Source organism: Ranitomeya imitator, chromosome 8 (assembly GCF_032444005.1).
Source record: "Ranitomeya imitator isolate aRanImi1 chromosome 8, aRanImi1.pri, whole genome shotgun sequence".
Lineage (NCBI taxonomy): Eukaryota > Metazoa > Chordata > Amphibia > Anura > Dendrobatidae > Ranitomeya > Ranitomeya imitator.
This window is the reverse complement of record NC_091289.1, coordinates 188,140,554-188,156,360: the sequence shown is the minus strand read 5'-3', so window position 1 is coordinate 188,156,360 and position 15,807 is coordinate 188,140,554. Positions and strand designations below refer to the sequence as shown.

The 15,807-nt window shown below is 50.2% G+C and overlaps 1 protein-coding gene across 2 annotated transcripts in view; it reads right to left on the bottom strand.

The window, feature by feature from the left end:
• Positions 1 to 1,735: 1,735 nt before the first annotated feature.
• The window catches only part of PGM1 (phosphoglucomutase 1), a 95,467-nt gene continuing 81,395 nt past the window's right edge, over positions 1,736 to 15,807 (bottom strand). The window contains exons 8-11 of one of the 2 annotated variants that reach the window (XM_069738188.1): positions 14,068 to 14,203; positions 3,558 to 3,741; positions 3,232 to 3,366; positions 1,736 to 1,963 (exon numbers count right to left, since the gene is read on the bottom strand). In XM_069738188.1, coding sequence (XP_069594289.1) covers positions 1,874 to 1,963; positions 3,232 to 3,366; positions 3,558 to 3,741; positions 14,068 to 14,203 — 545 coding nt within the window. In that variant the 3' untranslated portion in view covers positions 1,736 to 1,873. The remainder of the gene's footprint in view (positions 1,964 to 3,231; positions 3,367 to 3,557; positions 3,742 to 14,067; positions 14,204 to 15,807) is intronic. The other variant, XM_069738190.1, reaches the window with a different exon arrangement.

Genomic DNA, 15,807 nt, shown 5'->3' with positions numbered 1-15,807 from the left:
CATGATGTCATTAGGAAGGGGGTTAGGTTTAGGAGAAGAGCTTTCATTACTGCTTGGAGCGAGGCCAACGCTTTTCAGCCCAGTGTCTACCGTGGAAAATTGGGTTGTTTTGTGCTCGTGAAACACGATCTAGAAAGTATGTAAACTTTAGAGAGAGACGATTCACGTATCATATCATCTTAATAAATTATTGGGAGGGAGCCAGAAGGGTTAAATGATCTTGTTGGAGGCATCAGACCAATTTTAAAAGGTTCTTTTGGGGAATGTTTGTGAAAATGGTGACACCTAGTGGTCAGTGATAATTATGCAGATTCTGGCAGCTGAGGTTACAGGTACAGATGGACAATGAACCATCTGGGACTACGAGGGTGCGCAGACAGAGTGGCTCAGTCCCAGGCAACGAGGGTGCGTACACCGAGCGGCTCAGTCCCAGGCCATGAGGGTGCGTACACCGAGTGGCTCAGTCCCAGCCCACGAGGGTGCACACACAAAGCGGCTCAATCCCAGACCGCAAGGGGGCGCACACAAAGCTGCTCAGTCCCGGCCCATGAGGGTGCGCACAAACAGTGGCTCAGTCCCAGACCACGAGGGGGCACAAACAAAGCTGCTCAGTCCCGGCCCATGAGGGGGCACAAACAGTGGCTCAGTCCCAGACCACGAGGGGGCACAAACAAAGCGGCTCAGTCCCGGCCCATGAGGGTGCGTATACAGAGCAGCTCAGTCTCAGCTCGCGAGTAAAGAACAGACAGCGGCTCGGGCCCGTGAGAAGAGGACTAATAACTTCAGGAGTGGTCCACCAACATGGCAGCTGCCAGGGTGGCACAGAACATGAGGTTTGGCTCAATAATTGTCCATTACCTTTAGGATGTGTTCATACAGCGCATATTCACAGCAGGTTTTCCAGATTTGCTGCATATTTGGAGATTTTACAGAAACTCCTCTTCATGCTACGGAGGAGTAAATGGATAATCACTAGTGATGAGCGAGTATACTCATTGCTCGGGTTTTCCAGAGCTCGCTCGGCTGACCTCCGAGTATTTATGACTGCTCGGAGATTTAGTTTTCATCACGGCAGTTGAATGATTTACAGCTACTAGCCCGGCTGAGTACATGTGGGGGTTGCCTGGTTGCTAGGGAATCCTCACATGTAATCATGCAGGCTAGTAGCTGTAAATCATGCTGCTGAGGCGATGAAAACGTAATCTCCGAGCTGTCATAAATACTCAGAGGTCCCCCGAGCAATGAGTTCACTCGCTCATCACTAACAATCACACTTCGGTTCAGGAGATGTGGCGTCGCTTTAGGAGTATTCCGGCTCCTCACATTTCTGCATCAGGCGGTGAGCCGGCCGCTGACGTCACGTCTACTGATGCTACCCGCGTTACGTGGGCAATCAGCAGGTACGGGCAATAGTGTAGGTGTACGATCCCTGCCGGTATCAGCTGTCACCAGCGCCGCTCACCTCCTGACACGACAGTGATCGGAGCCGGAATCGCCCTTCAAGCTTGTGACTTCACGCCCACCCGCAGAGACCAAGGGGCACAGGATTCTTACGGCAAGAAGGTTTCACCCAAATGTGGCAGCCGCAGTCGTAAAATCTGTGCCCAGTAGTGCAGATATACCTTCATGTAGGGTCCTCCATTGGCCGCGGCTGCCCGTGTTGAGCAGAACATGAGCCCGCAGCCCTTATTACGGTCCATTATAGGCACCTATGGAAAAAAACAAGGCACAAATCTCCATTTCCAATCACCTTTACTCTTCCATCTCTGGATCATATACATGTGTGTGACGGACACGACAAGGGGGGCAACGAGGACATTTATAGGCATCTACACAAAAATACACTTCTGAGGGCGAGATGGAGCAAGAGGTTTTATGTGATGACCGTCGGGGCTGTGCGGCCGGTCCGTTCCTGTAGTTTGGAGAGCTTCAATGCAATTGTGACGAGAGGAGCCAACATGACCTGCGGGGAAGAGAAGAGAGAGGGGTGAACACATGTAGGAGAGCAGGCGAGCGACACTCACGGACCGCAGGCTTCATTAGGATTAGTGGTACACCATTATAAGGGGGCTTACATGAGTATACTCTACTAAGTCACGTGTGGGGGTCCTGTATGAGAGCGGCCCCCGTTCTGGCAGACTCGAATCATCCAGGTGAATGGCAGCCATATAACAACCATCCAGCTTCCTGCAGCAGCCATTGATTCGCAAAATTTTTGCAAGAGACGGTAAAACAAAATATTGCTAATACTGTAGACTACATTATGGGGGGCACAACTCAGGGTCTGTAATCTAACCATCCCACCCCGGGCTTGTGTCCTTCATGGCGCTCGACATTGTTGGATTTTCCAATTTCTAAATAAAATGATATAAAAATTAAAGTGAAAAAGCTGCGGATAAAATCCCACCCCCCTACAATTTATTATACGAGGGACGCCATGTGTCAGAGCTGCCTTAAAAACGACAGGAAACGCGACCGAAGCCAAAAACCACAACGAACAGGGAGGAATTCCAGCTTGGCCGCGCGCAGGGAGAGACGCCGTCCTGGGAGCCGAAGACGGACATTAGGAATTAAGAACTCAATACAAGGTTTGGTTCCGGCGCTACAATGGACGGCGGCGTACCAGGGGCGGCCGGGGTTTACAAGTGGGTAATTGTGCCTAATCCTTCGGGGAAGGAGGAAAGTTGATTAAAATGTCAATCACAGTGTGAAAGATTAAATTAAGCGACGTCGCTTTTCACGCGGGAACAATTCTTTGGCGCGGGAGAGGCGCAGGTGCAGGTAACCGGAGGAGCCGGAGGGTCGGCCAATTCATTACTGCTACATTCTCAAGCAATAAATGAGGGATTTGTAGGGGACTGTGGGCTCGTGGGCCGGACGGCGTCCTGAGTCAGCGATTCAGAGAGAGGAAGGGCATCGGCAGGGACAACATGGAGGCGCTGCACCCCTCTGTGCCCCGGAGAGAGCTGGCGTTGAGAATACAGGGAGAAGTATTATGTCAGGACTTTACAATGGTGGTCAATTTGTTCTCTGGAGCACGGGGTCCAAAAATAAGTTCCCCTGAACGAAGCCTTGCTCCATGCTCATTAACGCATTCACTCTAGATCTTCCTGTAGAAACAGGTCAGAATAACAGCCAGAAAACAGGTTTTAGAGCAGCAGAATCGTGAGTGCAGCTCTGAAGTTCTCGGGAAAAAATGAAGTGGTTCATACAACACAATACTGTACCCACCTGAGGGTCCTCGTATATTTTGGGGGCGTCCTTCTCGTAGCTGTCTATATACAACCGTACAGTTGCTCCGGCGCTGCCGGTACCGCTCAGTCTGAAGATGATCCGGGAGCCGTCGGTGAAGATAATCCTTAATCCCTAATGACAGAAATTAGCAGAACGATTAATATGACGACATGAAAGAAGGCAACAAATCACTCATCCTGCAAAATAAGAGGCAAGACTTCAAGGTATCGGGGGTGAAGTTGTCACTATGACTCCCATCCTCCGCTGACTGCAGGAGACCGGCATACGTGCCGTATTCAGACACTCCACCACCCGGCACACACCTGGTTCCGGGAAATACTTCCATCCACAGAGTCGCTATATTCAAAATTGTCCGCCTTCTCCACAGTGTAAACCTTCTCCCCCACGGAGAATTTCTGCCCCGAAAACGAGCGGTCAAACATGAGCGTCTCCAGGTCTTTCATCATTTTGTTGGCTCCTTCAGAATCGACCTCTTCATAGTCGTATCTACAAGGGGTAGGGGGGATAAAATGATCGATAATGCCCCAAAATACAAGTAATTATTAGAGACCCCCAAACACTAAAAAATACAACAATAAATGTAACATAAAAGGTCACTCAAGATAAAACCCGCAAAAGATAAGAAAGGTAATAATTTATTCTTAAAAATTAAGTTATTATTATTTACGTTAGTCACTGATATAAACACCATTGTTGCCACAGCGCTATACAGACATCATCACTGTCCACAATCACTCACTACTCTGCAGGTGAGGTCACAATGAGCGCAGCTCTGGAGTATAATACAGGATGTAACTCAGAATCAGTAATGTAATGTATGTACACAGTGACTGCACCAGCAGAATAGCGAGTGCAGCTCTGGAGTATGATACAGAATGTAACTCAGGATCAGTAATGTAATGTATGTACACAGTGACTGCACCAGCAGAATAGCGAGTGCAGCTCTGGGGTATAATACTGGATGTAACTCAGGATCAGTAATGTAATGTATGTACACAGTGACTGCACCAGCAGAATAGTGAGTGCAGCTCTGGAGTATGATACAGGATGTAACTCAGGATCAGTAATGTAATGTATGTACACAGTGACTGCACCAGCAGTATAGTGAGTGCAGCTCTGGGGTATAATACAGGATGTAACTCAGGATCAGTAATGTAATGTATGTACACAGTGACTGCACCAGCAGAATAGCGAGTGCAGCTCTGGGGTATAATACAGGATGTAACTCAGGATCAATAATGTAATGTATGTACACAGTGACTGCACCAGCAGAATAGCGAGTGCAGCTCTTGAGTATAATACAGAATGTAACTCAGGATCAGTAATGTAATGTATGTACACAGTGACTGCACCAGCAGAATAGCGAGTGCAGCTCTGGGGTATAATACTGCATGTAACTCAGGATCAGTAATGTAATATATGTACACAGTGACTGCACCAGCAGAATAGTGAGTGCAGCTCTGGAGTATGATACAGGATGTAACTCAGGATCAGTAATGTAATGTATGTACACAGTGACTGCACCAGCAGAATAGTGAGTGCAGCTCTGGGGTATAATACAGGATGTAACTCAGGATCAGTAATGTAATGTATGTACACAGTGACTGCACCAGCAGAATAGTGAGTGCAGCTCTGGAGTATAATACAGGATGTAACTCAGGATCAGTAATGTAATGTATGTACACAGTGACTGCACCAGCTGAATAGTGAGTGCAGCTCTGGAGTATGATACAGGATGTAACTCAGGATCAGTAATGTAATGTATGTACACAGTGACTGCACCAGCAGGATAGTGGGTGCAGCTCTGCTCAGCTGCTGCTCATTGTGCTAATTGTGGGTGCGGTCGCTGCTGAACCTGCAGTGTGCTCCTGAGCTCCAGAGAACCACCATCTCTCCACCTGGGGACCTGCTCTCTCTCTTACCCAGGGAGGGAGTGGGTTTCCTGGGATGAGTGAGGGAGCCAAGTCCCAGGCTTCTGCTTCCCGGACCAGGCTGGCGGGGGGCAGAAGGAACCAGCAACCAGCCTGCACATCAGAGGATTCGGGGGTGAGACGCTCCACCAGGAGTCGCAGCAATGTGGCTCCTACTCCCCCCAGGTCTGCAGAGACCCAGAGAAGCCGCAAGGCTTCCATGGAGGAGAAGCCTGCTAGTATGCAAGATGGCGGCCCTTCTGGAGGAAAGCTGAGTGCTCACGGAGGTGAGGCCGACCTCACCGAGGAGGGTTGGGCGCTGCAGGGTCCCCAGGAGTCTGACCACCTATGCCTCCCGGGTCATGAGCCACCTCCGTGAGTATGAAGATGCTAGCAAGAGACTGATGAGACTCCGGGAGGAGCTGCGCTGCACAAGCAACAAAGCTGCAAGTTCCTCCAAACCGAGGAAGAATCAGCTCCAGGCGGAGGTAAGGAGACTGAAAGAGGACATCAATGAGCTTGAAGTCAGAAAAGCTTTCATAAGAGAAAAAAGTGGACCGTTTAAGGAAAAACTTATTAATGAAGATCGATTCAGGGAAATGGCTGATAACAGAGAGCAAAGGCAGATGGGGCTGCAGCCTGAGTGCCAGGTGGATGATGATGATGAGGAGGAGGATGACCAGCAGAAAGCTCCACCTGGCAGCCCTCTTAGTCACTCAGAGGCCACGTGCAGCGAGCTCCCTGCTGGACAGGTGACGATGACATCTCGTCGCAGTTCTGCTGGCTCTGGGGAGGACAGTGACATCGGCCAGGGAGGGGCGCTAATGGCAGAGATCAAGCTGCTGGAGTCCCAAGTGTGCCTTCAGAACTTCCATCTTGGTGATGATTTACCAGAGGAGGCACCTGGGGGCCAGAAGAAAAAGGTAAAGAAGATCAAACCTAAGCTGCAGGAAGCGGTAAGCTATGTATATGCCCCCCTCCCTGTACCCCCTGAGTCGGTTGCAGGGTCAGCTCGCTGTATAAGCCCCGTTGCCCAGCCCAGCCCGGGTTCTGCTGTGGATCCGGTGCAAAGGCGCGGGGAGATTACAGAGCACGGTAATGAGGCGCAGAGCTCCGTCTCTGCTTGTAGTAGCGGGGATGTAGCAGCAGGTGCATCAGCCAAGAGGCTGGACAGTGAGGGCGGCCCGGCGGCGGGCAAACGATCAGGCCACGATGCTGTGGTGCGCTCCTCAGTGGGAGGGGGGAGCAGCCCAGTGTCGGGGGCAGCTCCGGTAGCTTCGGTGCCCTTGAATGCTGTTGCCGCTGATCACTTAGTTGAGGAGAGGCGGCAGTGTGAGGGGGTTGCTGGGGCTGGGAGTTCCGGTCCTCCTCCCAAAGTCCTGTTCTGTGTTGGCGCTGCTGGTCAACAAGATGCTGACATAAAGGATCAGCGGCGCCCCACAGTGGCGAAAGATCAGCGGCGCCTGGTAACAGTAAAGCAGCGGAAAATATCATCTGATGACGCGGAGGGCACACGTAAGACCAGGGGTGAGGTCACCTCCAGTTCCGTGGAGGAGAATCAGCCCCTTGTGCCTGATGATGCGGAGGTCAAAATGTCACCCCCTGTTGTCACTGGTCCAGCAGGAGTGAATGTGGTGGTGGGTATGGATGAGGAAAACTCTTTGTCTAGTGGTGTGGTTGCTGGTTTGGTAGAGGGTGAGGGGGTTATGGAGGTGGGTAATAGTGATGCTGTTGGTGTGGATGTGGTCACTGGTCCGGTTGCCCCCCGGTGGTGGCAGCGCCTGTCAGGAGTTATGCCGCTGTCACCTCCGGGGGAAATAGGGCATCCTCCTCATCTCCGGGCTCTGGGGACGGCATGTTGCAACGGCGTCTCCTGGAGGCTCTAAAGAAGGGGGAAAGATCACTAATGGTAGAGGGTCGAGAGGTTGATCTATCCTTCTGGATAGAGAGGCATGGCCTCGGGGCCTTCCGAGAGCAAAGAGGGGGGGATACAGTGTGGTCCCTCCCAACAGCCGGGCCGGGTAGTGTGCGTAGGAATGTGGTCCGTCTTCAGTGGAGGGGCAATGATGCGTGTCCTCCAAGGTCTAAAGTTGTGGAGCTCCTGCTGAGGATGGGCTTCAGTGCGATTGACATCTACGCCTTGATACATCCCTATTCCACACCTAATTTTGATGTCCGCTTTGTTCGGCCAGAGGGGCTGGAGCTCTTCTGGTCGAACTATGAGTTGGCAAAAAATGAGCCCGGCTAGCGAGACTTTGCCGTTCAGGTGGTGTCTCGCCAAAACCAAGTCAAGAAAGTGACCGTGATGACTTGTAACGAGTCACTTTCTTGTTATGACATCATGACGTGGCTTAGCCGGTATGGAGAGGTGGTAGAAATGCCAAAGAAAAACCGTGACGAGTTTGGTATCTGGTCAGGGGCCTGGACGTTTATGGTAAAACTTAAGCGTTCAGGTGGTACGGTTGCCCACATACCATCATCTGCCTTCCTGGGTAGGGATCGTATCCTGGTCTTCTACCAGGGGCAACCGAAGCTCTGCCACAAGTGCGGCGACCCCACACACTTCAGCGCAAACTGCACTGTGCAGAAGTGTGCACTGTGTGGGGATATCGGCCATCTTGCTGCATCTTGTGTGGAGATTAGGTGTCACCTGTGTGGTGACTTAGGTCACCCATTCAGCCGTTGTCCTCGCTCCTTCGCTAATGCAGTCGTGACCCCGGTGGGAGAAAGCCGTGAGGCTGATTCTGCTGGGGAAGGGACTAGCAGGGGTGAAAGAGCTGAGGGGCCAAGGAAGAAAAGCAATAAAAAGACGCCAGCCCAGCTAAGGCGTCTAGACAAGCGCAGACAGGATAGGGAGCTGGGCGAGCCTCGTACTACTGGGGCGGCCCCTGTTCTGGATGCCAGTCTTGCTGCTGAGGCCCCGAGGGATGATGAGTTGGATGAGGTGGTCAGGAGGATCCACAGGGAGGAAAGTGCCACTGCCTCAGAGTCCTCCCATTATGAAAGTATGGATGAGGATAATAGGCAGTGGCTAGAGGACAAGCGTAAGCTCGGCACCAAAAAGAAGAGAAAGAAGGGAGATAAAACATCTTCTCCCGCTCTGACCAAGGTACCTAAGGAAGGAAAAACCGACTCCCCTCTGGTTGGTCTTTCCAACCGGTTCCAAGCCCTTGAAAACATCTCTTCCTCTGAGGAGGAAGCTGAGGGTGAGGTTCTGGCTTCGGCGGGGCTCACAGGGGACGCCGAGTCTCCTCCTTCTGGGAATGTAAGATCCTTGGAGGGAGGGACTGGCCCAGAGTCCGGAGACGAGGACCAAAAAAATAAAAAACACGTGGGAATGTATACTTCATTGTCATTAAAGAGGGGGAAGGATTCCTCCTCTGAGGCAGAGGATAAGGGGAGTGGGAAAAAGAAAGCCATCTAACTCAATCACCAGTGATGGCGGTACCCACTCCGTTGACGCTGGCGTCCATTAATGTCGCCAGCATAAAGTCAAATACAGCTAGATTTGCGGCCTTTGATTTTCTCAGCCGGGTTGAAGCTGACATTTTCTTTTTGCAAGAGACCAGGCTGCCAAACATGGCAGATGTGTTTAAAGCTAAGAGGGAGTGGAGACTCGGGCCCTCCTATTGGTCTCTTGCGGCCGAGCCGTATAGCGGAGTGGCGGTCCTTTTTACCGCACCGTTGGAATGCCGACGGGTTATTGAGTTAGAAATGGGGAGGTGCCTGATCTTAGATGTCCTCATGAAGGGACAAGAGCTCCGGCTCCTTAACATCTATGGTCCCCAATCTAAGTGGGACCGGAAGTGTCTCTTTATGAGGATCAAGCCCTACCTTTTTACAAGTCGGCAGGTTGTCTTTGGAGGGGACTTCAATGCTGTCACGAGGCCCCGAGATAGGGGAGGTTCCAGAGGCAAGCTGACTTATGATAGCGTCGCCCTTAATAGTATAGCTAGTGAGGCTCGCCTGGTGGATGTCCACATTCGGCACACCCCAGGCCACGAGGGGTTCACCTATCATAGAGGTAACTGTAGGTCCAGAATAGATAGGTTTTATTTAAAGGAGGAAGCTGTCTCTTCAGCAGTGTCTGTTGTTGAGGTGGAGTTCTCCGACCACTGTTTAATTTTGTTTTCTCTGAATGTTACAGAGACCCTCCGGATGGGAAGAGGCTTTTGGAGGCTCAATTCATCTCTCTTGGAAGAAGAGGCACCGGAGTTTTTAAATGTAACTCCAAAAAATGTTGCACCTGTGGGATCCTAGATCATGGGGCTAAAACTATTAAATGCAATAATACTGGTGATGTCTTTGAAATCTCACAAAGACTCACCTGTAGTAGTGATCATGTTGTATATGTCATCACATGCAGTTGTGGTTTGCAGTATGTGGGACGCACTGTACAGACACTGCGGTCCCGCATTAATGGCCACAGAAATAGAGCAAAAAATGGCTTTTTAAAACATAGTCTCTCAAGGCATCTACTACTTAAACATAATAAAATTTTTAACATAAAAGTAACTCCAGTGGAGCAGATACCCTCTGGAGTTGCAAACAGGAATGCTCTTTTAAACAGGAAAGAAACGTTTTGGATATATCGTTTGGGAACATTATTTCCAAATGGATTGAATGATATCATAGAGAGAGTTTAGAGGATTTTTTTTTTTTTTTTTTTCTTGTGATTTTTTTTTTTTCCCTTTGATATATTTTTTTTATTTTTTTATTTATTTTTATTATTTTTTTTCTCTCTCTTTCTAGCATCAATGTTAACAAGGCTGTATCAATCAGTGGGTGTTTTCCTGAACTTGGTCCACACCCCAAATCAAGTTTCTGAGACTGGGATAAAAGGTGTGATACTATATATAAGTGTAATTGAATTTTATACTAGTAGGATTTGTACTGTGTTTTTATGATACCTGAAGAAGGATATATACTGTATCCGAAACGCGTTGTATCTCTTCTATTTTAAGTTATGAAATAAAAAAATATGAAATATCATCTTTGAATGTGAGTCCTGGGAAGCGCTGCCATTCATTGCCTGGATGTGCTTTTCTTGAACTACTCATCCTGTGTGAGCCTTACTCTGGCTCTCTCACTTGGATCCACCCGAGGCAAGCTGCAAGCCCTGTATATTGAAAAGTATCTCAGAGGGAATTTGGAGGATACACGATCTAAAGCCATTTATCAGGTGAGTGCATAAAATTGTGCACCCTTTAAAGACTATAATATTGTGTTTACGCACTTAGGGCGCCGCGATTTGTCTGTTCTTCTCTCCCAAACAGGGTTTTTTTGTATAGAAACTGCAAGATGTCAGTGAATAGTAAAGTGGTTACAGGACTGGTCGACACTACGGGGTCCCTGAGGCGATCCAGATCAGGGATCCTGGAGGTTGTCAGATCCTTCTACTCGCACCTCTTGGGGAAGAGTGATCTTGATTGGGATGAGATGTCGGCTTTCCTGGCTGAAGCTGTCCCCGAACCAGGGGTAGACCCCTCTCTTGACGTTTTGACAGAAATGATCAGGGAAGAGGAAGTTCAGCTGGCGATTGAAGGGCTTGCCCCCAAAAAATCACCTGGTCCAGATGGCTTAACATCTGAATTCTATAAGACCTTTAAGGACGTTTTGGTTCCCCTCTTGACTGAGGTATTCAATGAGTGTCTTTCCTCGGGCACTCTGCCGAAGTCAATGAGGAGGTCTGCTCTGATCATCTTGTCAAAGGGTAAGGACCCGTCTTGCATTGAGAACTGGCGTCCCATAGCGCTTCTCAATGCAGACAGGAAGGTTCTGGCAAAGGTGCTGTTTAATCGGCTGGTGAAATTTGCACCCCGACTCCTTTCGGGGGCCCAGCATTGCTCTGTTCCAGGCCGCAGCACATTTAGTGCTGTGCTCTGTGTCCGAGAGGCAGTGGAGCAGGGTAGGGCTGGTCACTGGAAGGGGTACATGCTGTCACTGGACCAGGCAAAAGCGTTTGATCGGGTTAATCATGAGTACCTCTGGTCCGTCCTTCTGAGATATGGCCTGCCGGGGGGGTTTGTTGATTGGCTTAAGACCTTGTACAGTGGGGCAGAGAGTTTCCCGCTTGTGAATGGTTGGATTGGCAGCTCTTTTGATGTTGGGTCCGGTGTTCGCCAGGGTTGTCCCTTGAGCCCGCTGCTGTACGTTTTTGCGATTGACCCTCTTCTTAGGAGGGTGGAGCGTGGACCGTTGGCCGGGATTGGGATGGACCGGGCAGCACCGGAAGCCACTCTGAGGGTGGTGGCGTATGCTGATGATGTCACTGTGTTTGTTTCCTCTCATGAGGAGGCAGGGTGGCTGATGTCAGAGGTAGATCGCTACTCGGAGGCATCCGGGTCCAAGATCAACCGGGATAAGTGTGAGAGTCTCTGGCTGGGAGGAGGAGATCCTGGTTTTGATCTCCCGGACACCCTTCCAGGACCCAAAGTCTCTGCAAAAGTCCTTGGCATCGAATTTGGCCAGGGGGATTACCCCAAACAAAATTGGGACAGCAGGCTAGAGATCGCCACTCAGAAGGTGAACCAATGGAAGGGTTGGTCTTTGACCCTAAGGGAAAGGGTAAACCTGATCAAAACTTACCTGCTCCCTTTACTGATTTATCTGGGCAGTGTATGCATCTTGCCGGAATCTCTCTGGACTCGGGTCTACAGTTTGTTCTTCCAACTGTTATGGGGGAATAGACTGAACCTGGTCAAGAGGGAGGTTACTTACCGTACGAGGAGACTAGGAGGGTTGGGTATGGTCAACCCTGTGGTATTCCTTGTGGATACCTTCATTAAGATCAATATCGCAAACCTCTGGAAAGAGAGGGCTCCTCCGTGGGTATTCTCCTGTAGGGGATGGTTTCAGCCTTTCTTCCAGGAATGGGAGACAGGAGGGCAAGTGAAGGATCTTCGCACACCGCATGGACATCTTCCGGCTTACGCTACCTTGGTTCTGAAGGTAATTCGTCGGTGGGGTCTGGGAATGTGGGAGATCAGGACTCTGCCAAGGAAACTCCTTGACAATAGGGTTCTGTTGACCCATTTCCAGAGGCCTCTGGCGCTCAGGGACTGCCCAAGTCGGGATCTTGGGGTGGGTCTGCATCTTTTGAATTCTATCAGGATCCCCTCGAAGTTTTGGGACTTGGCTTGGCGCTGCTTCCATGGGAAACTGTGTGTGAGGGACAATCTGAAGTGTAGGAGCTCTGAGGACAGGAATTGTCCTCGGGAGCATTGTGGTACCTTGCTGGAAAGCATGGACCACTTCCTGCTTCATTGTCCCTTCAACACAGAGGTGTACAACAGGGTGGGCGCCTTCATTGGCTGGTCTCGGCTGGCCGGTCTCTCCTATGCGGAATGGGCCTATGGAGCATTCGGAGACCTTGGTGGTCGGGACCGCTGCACCTTATTTCTAGTTAGCGCAGTGGTTAGGTATCACACGTGGAACGCACGGTGCTTAGTATCGACGCAACGAAAAATCCTCCCAGTGGAAGATGTGTTTAGGACCATACTCGGTGACCTGGTGAAGGTGCGCTCTCTGGAGTATGGGAGACTGGGCGCACGGAGGGCCGCTCTCCTCTGGAGGGGCTTTTCTTTTTGTGTGCCCTAGTCTGGTCATCTCCTTTCCTGGTGGTGGGCTGATGCTGACACTGTAGATTTTTGTTTTGTTTGATCATTATACAGTGATGTAGGGCTGCAGGCGCCGAACTTGGGCTTCGTGATTTGTAATTATTGTGGTGTGTGCTGCTGTATATAATGTATATATTCTATATAGGGATATAGAATTGGGTGTAGGTGTTAGGTTGGGTGGTGGGAAAAGGGGGGAGGTGGGATTATCTTGTGGGACTATAGGACACTGGGTTGTTTGGGGGAAAACTGGCACTGCCTGATCTGGCCTATGGACATTGGACATGGACTGAGGCATGAGACGCAGGACCAGCTCTCAGGTCAGTGCGGGGGGTTGGGAATGAAGAATAGCTTAATATTGTATATATTTGTGTAATTTGTAGTTATTTTATTTAAAACTAAAAAAAAAAAAAAGTTCATGTATATAGTTTTTGTTTGCCATTGTTTATTTTATTTGTTATTATTATTTTGTTTGGTGACCGGACCAGAAGGTCAAAGTAGTTATTCTGTATATACTGTATAATATGTGTGAGAGGAGAGAATGAGCGGCTGGACCAGTGTTCAGTATACTGATTATTTTCTGGCTAATATTTTTGTTATGTTTTCTGCTATTATTATTGTTATGTTTTTCATTTTTATAATAAAAGATCTACAGGATGTAACTCAGGATCAGTAATGTAATGTATGTACACAGTGACGGCACCAGCAGTATAGTGAGTGCAGCTCTGGGGTATAATACAGGATGTAACTCAGGATCAGTAATGTAATGTATGTACACAGTGACTGCACCAGCAGTATAGTGAGTGCAGCTCTGGGGTATAATACAGGATGTAACTCAGGATCAGTAATGTAATGTATGTACACAGTGACTTCACCAGCAGAATAGCGAGTGCAGCTCTGGGGTATAATACAGGATGTAACTCAGGATCAATAATGTAATGTATGTACACAGTGACTGCACCAGCAGAATAGCGAGTGCAGCTCTTGAGTATAATACAGAATGTAACTCAGGATCAGTAATGTAATGTATGTACACAGTGACTGCACCAGCAGAATAGCGAGTGCAGCTCTGGGGTATAATACTGCATGTAACTCAGGATCAGTAATGTAATATATGTACACAGTGACTGCACCAGCAGAATAGTGAGTGCAGCTCTGGAGTATGATACAGGATGTAACTCAGGATCAGTAATGTAATGTATGTACACAGTGACTGCACCAGCAGAATAGTGAGTGCAGCTCTGGAGTGTAATACAGGATAAGTATAGAGCTGGATTTGCACTTACCTGGTGAAGAAGTTGCGTCCATATTGTTGCCAGTGATCTTTCAGGATGTCTTCTACGCTCTGTCTGCGTGTGGCGATGATTGATAACCAGGCGAGCACAGCCCACAGTCCGTCCTTTTCCCGAATGTGATCCGATCCTGTCGGTATAGAAGCAGAGATAACTTGTAGTCTCAGATCATAGAGGGATGTGAGCTGCAAAATGTTCTGACACTTCACAAGGAGACGTCCGTCAGCCTCACATCACAGGGGGCTCCCGACCGCCTGCTGCTACTTCTCACTGCTGCGAGTGTGTGGTTTGGGTTAAGGACGGGGTCTCCAGCGTGTCGGGTACTGACCCGTCTATCTGTGATGGGACCAGCAGTACAGAGTGTTTCAGGTGAGATGATTATGGCCTGTCCAACTGTGATGCAGGTGCAAGGAGCCGGCTCACCAGCAGCACAGAGTACTTCAGGAGAGAATATCATTTTCCCTTCCCCCATGACGGCACACCTGAGAGAGGGGATCCGCCCAGCCAGGACAGGAAACCCTACTGAAAATAAAAGGGCGGTACCTCTCCCTCGCTTCAGTTGGGTTTCCTGTCCTGACAGGGACCCTCTTACTGAACACGGCGGTTCACTTACCCAGGTCCCGTCCCGGCGTGGAAGAACAGGCAGCGCCTGTGCGTCGGGTTCGGGGGTCTGGAAGCGCCGTCCGCAGGTCCTCCGGGTCTCTGCGTCCGAGCGGGCGTTGAGCAGCATGGTCACAGGGCTGTGTTCCCTTCCATGGCTGCCACGCCGCCCTCCCCTCTCTGCCGGCGTCCAGGTGCGGTGGCCGCTTCCGGGTCGCTCGCCTGACGTCACGCGCAAGGCACGCTGGGAATGGGCGTGCCCGCGTGATGTCGGGGGCGGGCGCCGGATCCAAGATGGCGGCGCCCATGATGAGAACGCCGGCCGGTGAAAGGGAACTCCGGCGGCACGGCAGAGAGTGGGAGGGGGTTAATTTGGGCACCGAAGGAGGCGGGGAGTGCAGTGGTCCCCCCATAAAAGGGGGTTAGACCACAGAAGACGCGCTCATGTCCATAAACTTCACCATGGAAGTAGGACAACAGGAGCAGCAGCAGCAGCAGCAGCCGCCTTCACAGCAGCAGCAGCAGCAGCAAATGGAGCTCTCACCAGATGCCTTGCCGAGCCACCAGCATACCAAGAGCAGCCGCTCAAGTGGTAGGAACAGCAGTCGCTCTGTCCGGCAGGATTCGTCGGCGTCCAGGAGGGACGCTTCACGTGCATCTGTCCAGCCTCCAAAATCGGTACCCTTGATTGTCGGTGGTGGTGAGTGATCTACGTGAATGTAACCCTTATGGTAACAGGGTCCATTTTTGTCTGTTTTGATCACTAGGGGTCCAGGAAAGCGGTTGGTAAAACAAAGAACCGAGAGTGTGCCCTTTGTAGAAACCCGCTTGCAGTTCAGTGGCAGAAGGATCTCTGTGCTGACTGCATTACGAAAACCATACAAGAAGAGACCCCTAATTTTGCCACTAGCCTAAAAGCCATAATACAGGCTGAAATAAAAGACTCCTTAAAATTGGCCCTTAGCGAACCAAGAAGGAGAAGCCGTAAGGCGTCCACAGACTCAGATGCCTCTCAGAGACAGGGGAGTCATAAAACATCCCGGTCTCCCTCTACCTCCTCGGCCTCTGTCCAGTCTTCAGATTCCTCCTCGGACAGTGATTCAGGAGGTCGTCCATGTTTCCCAACTGAGGACG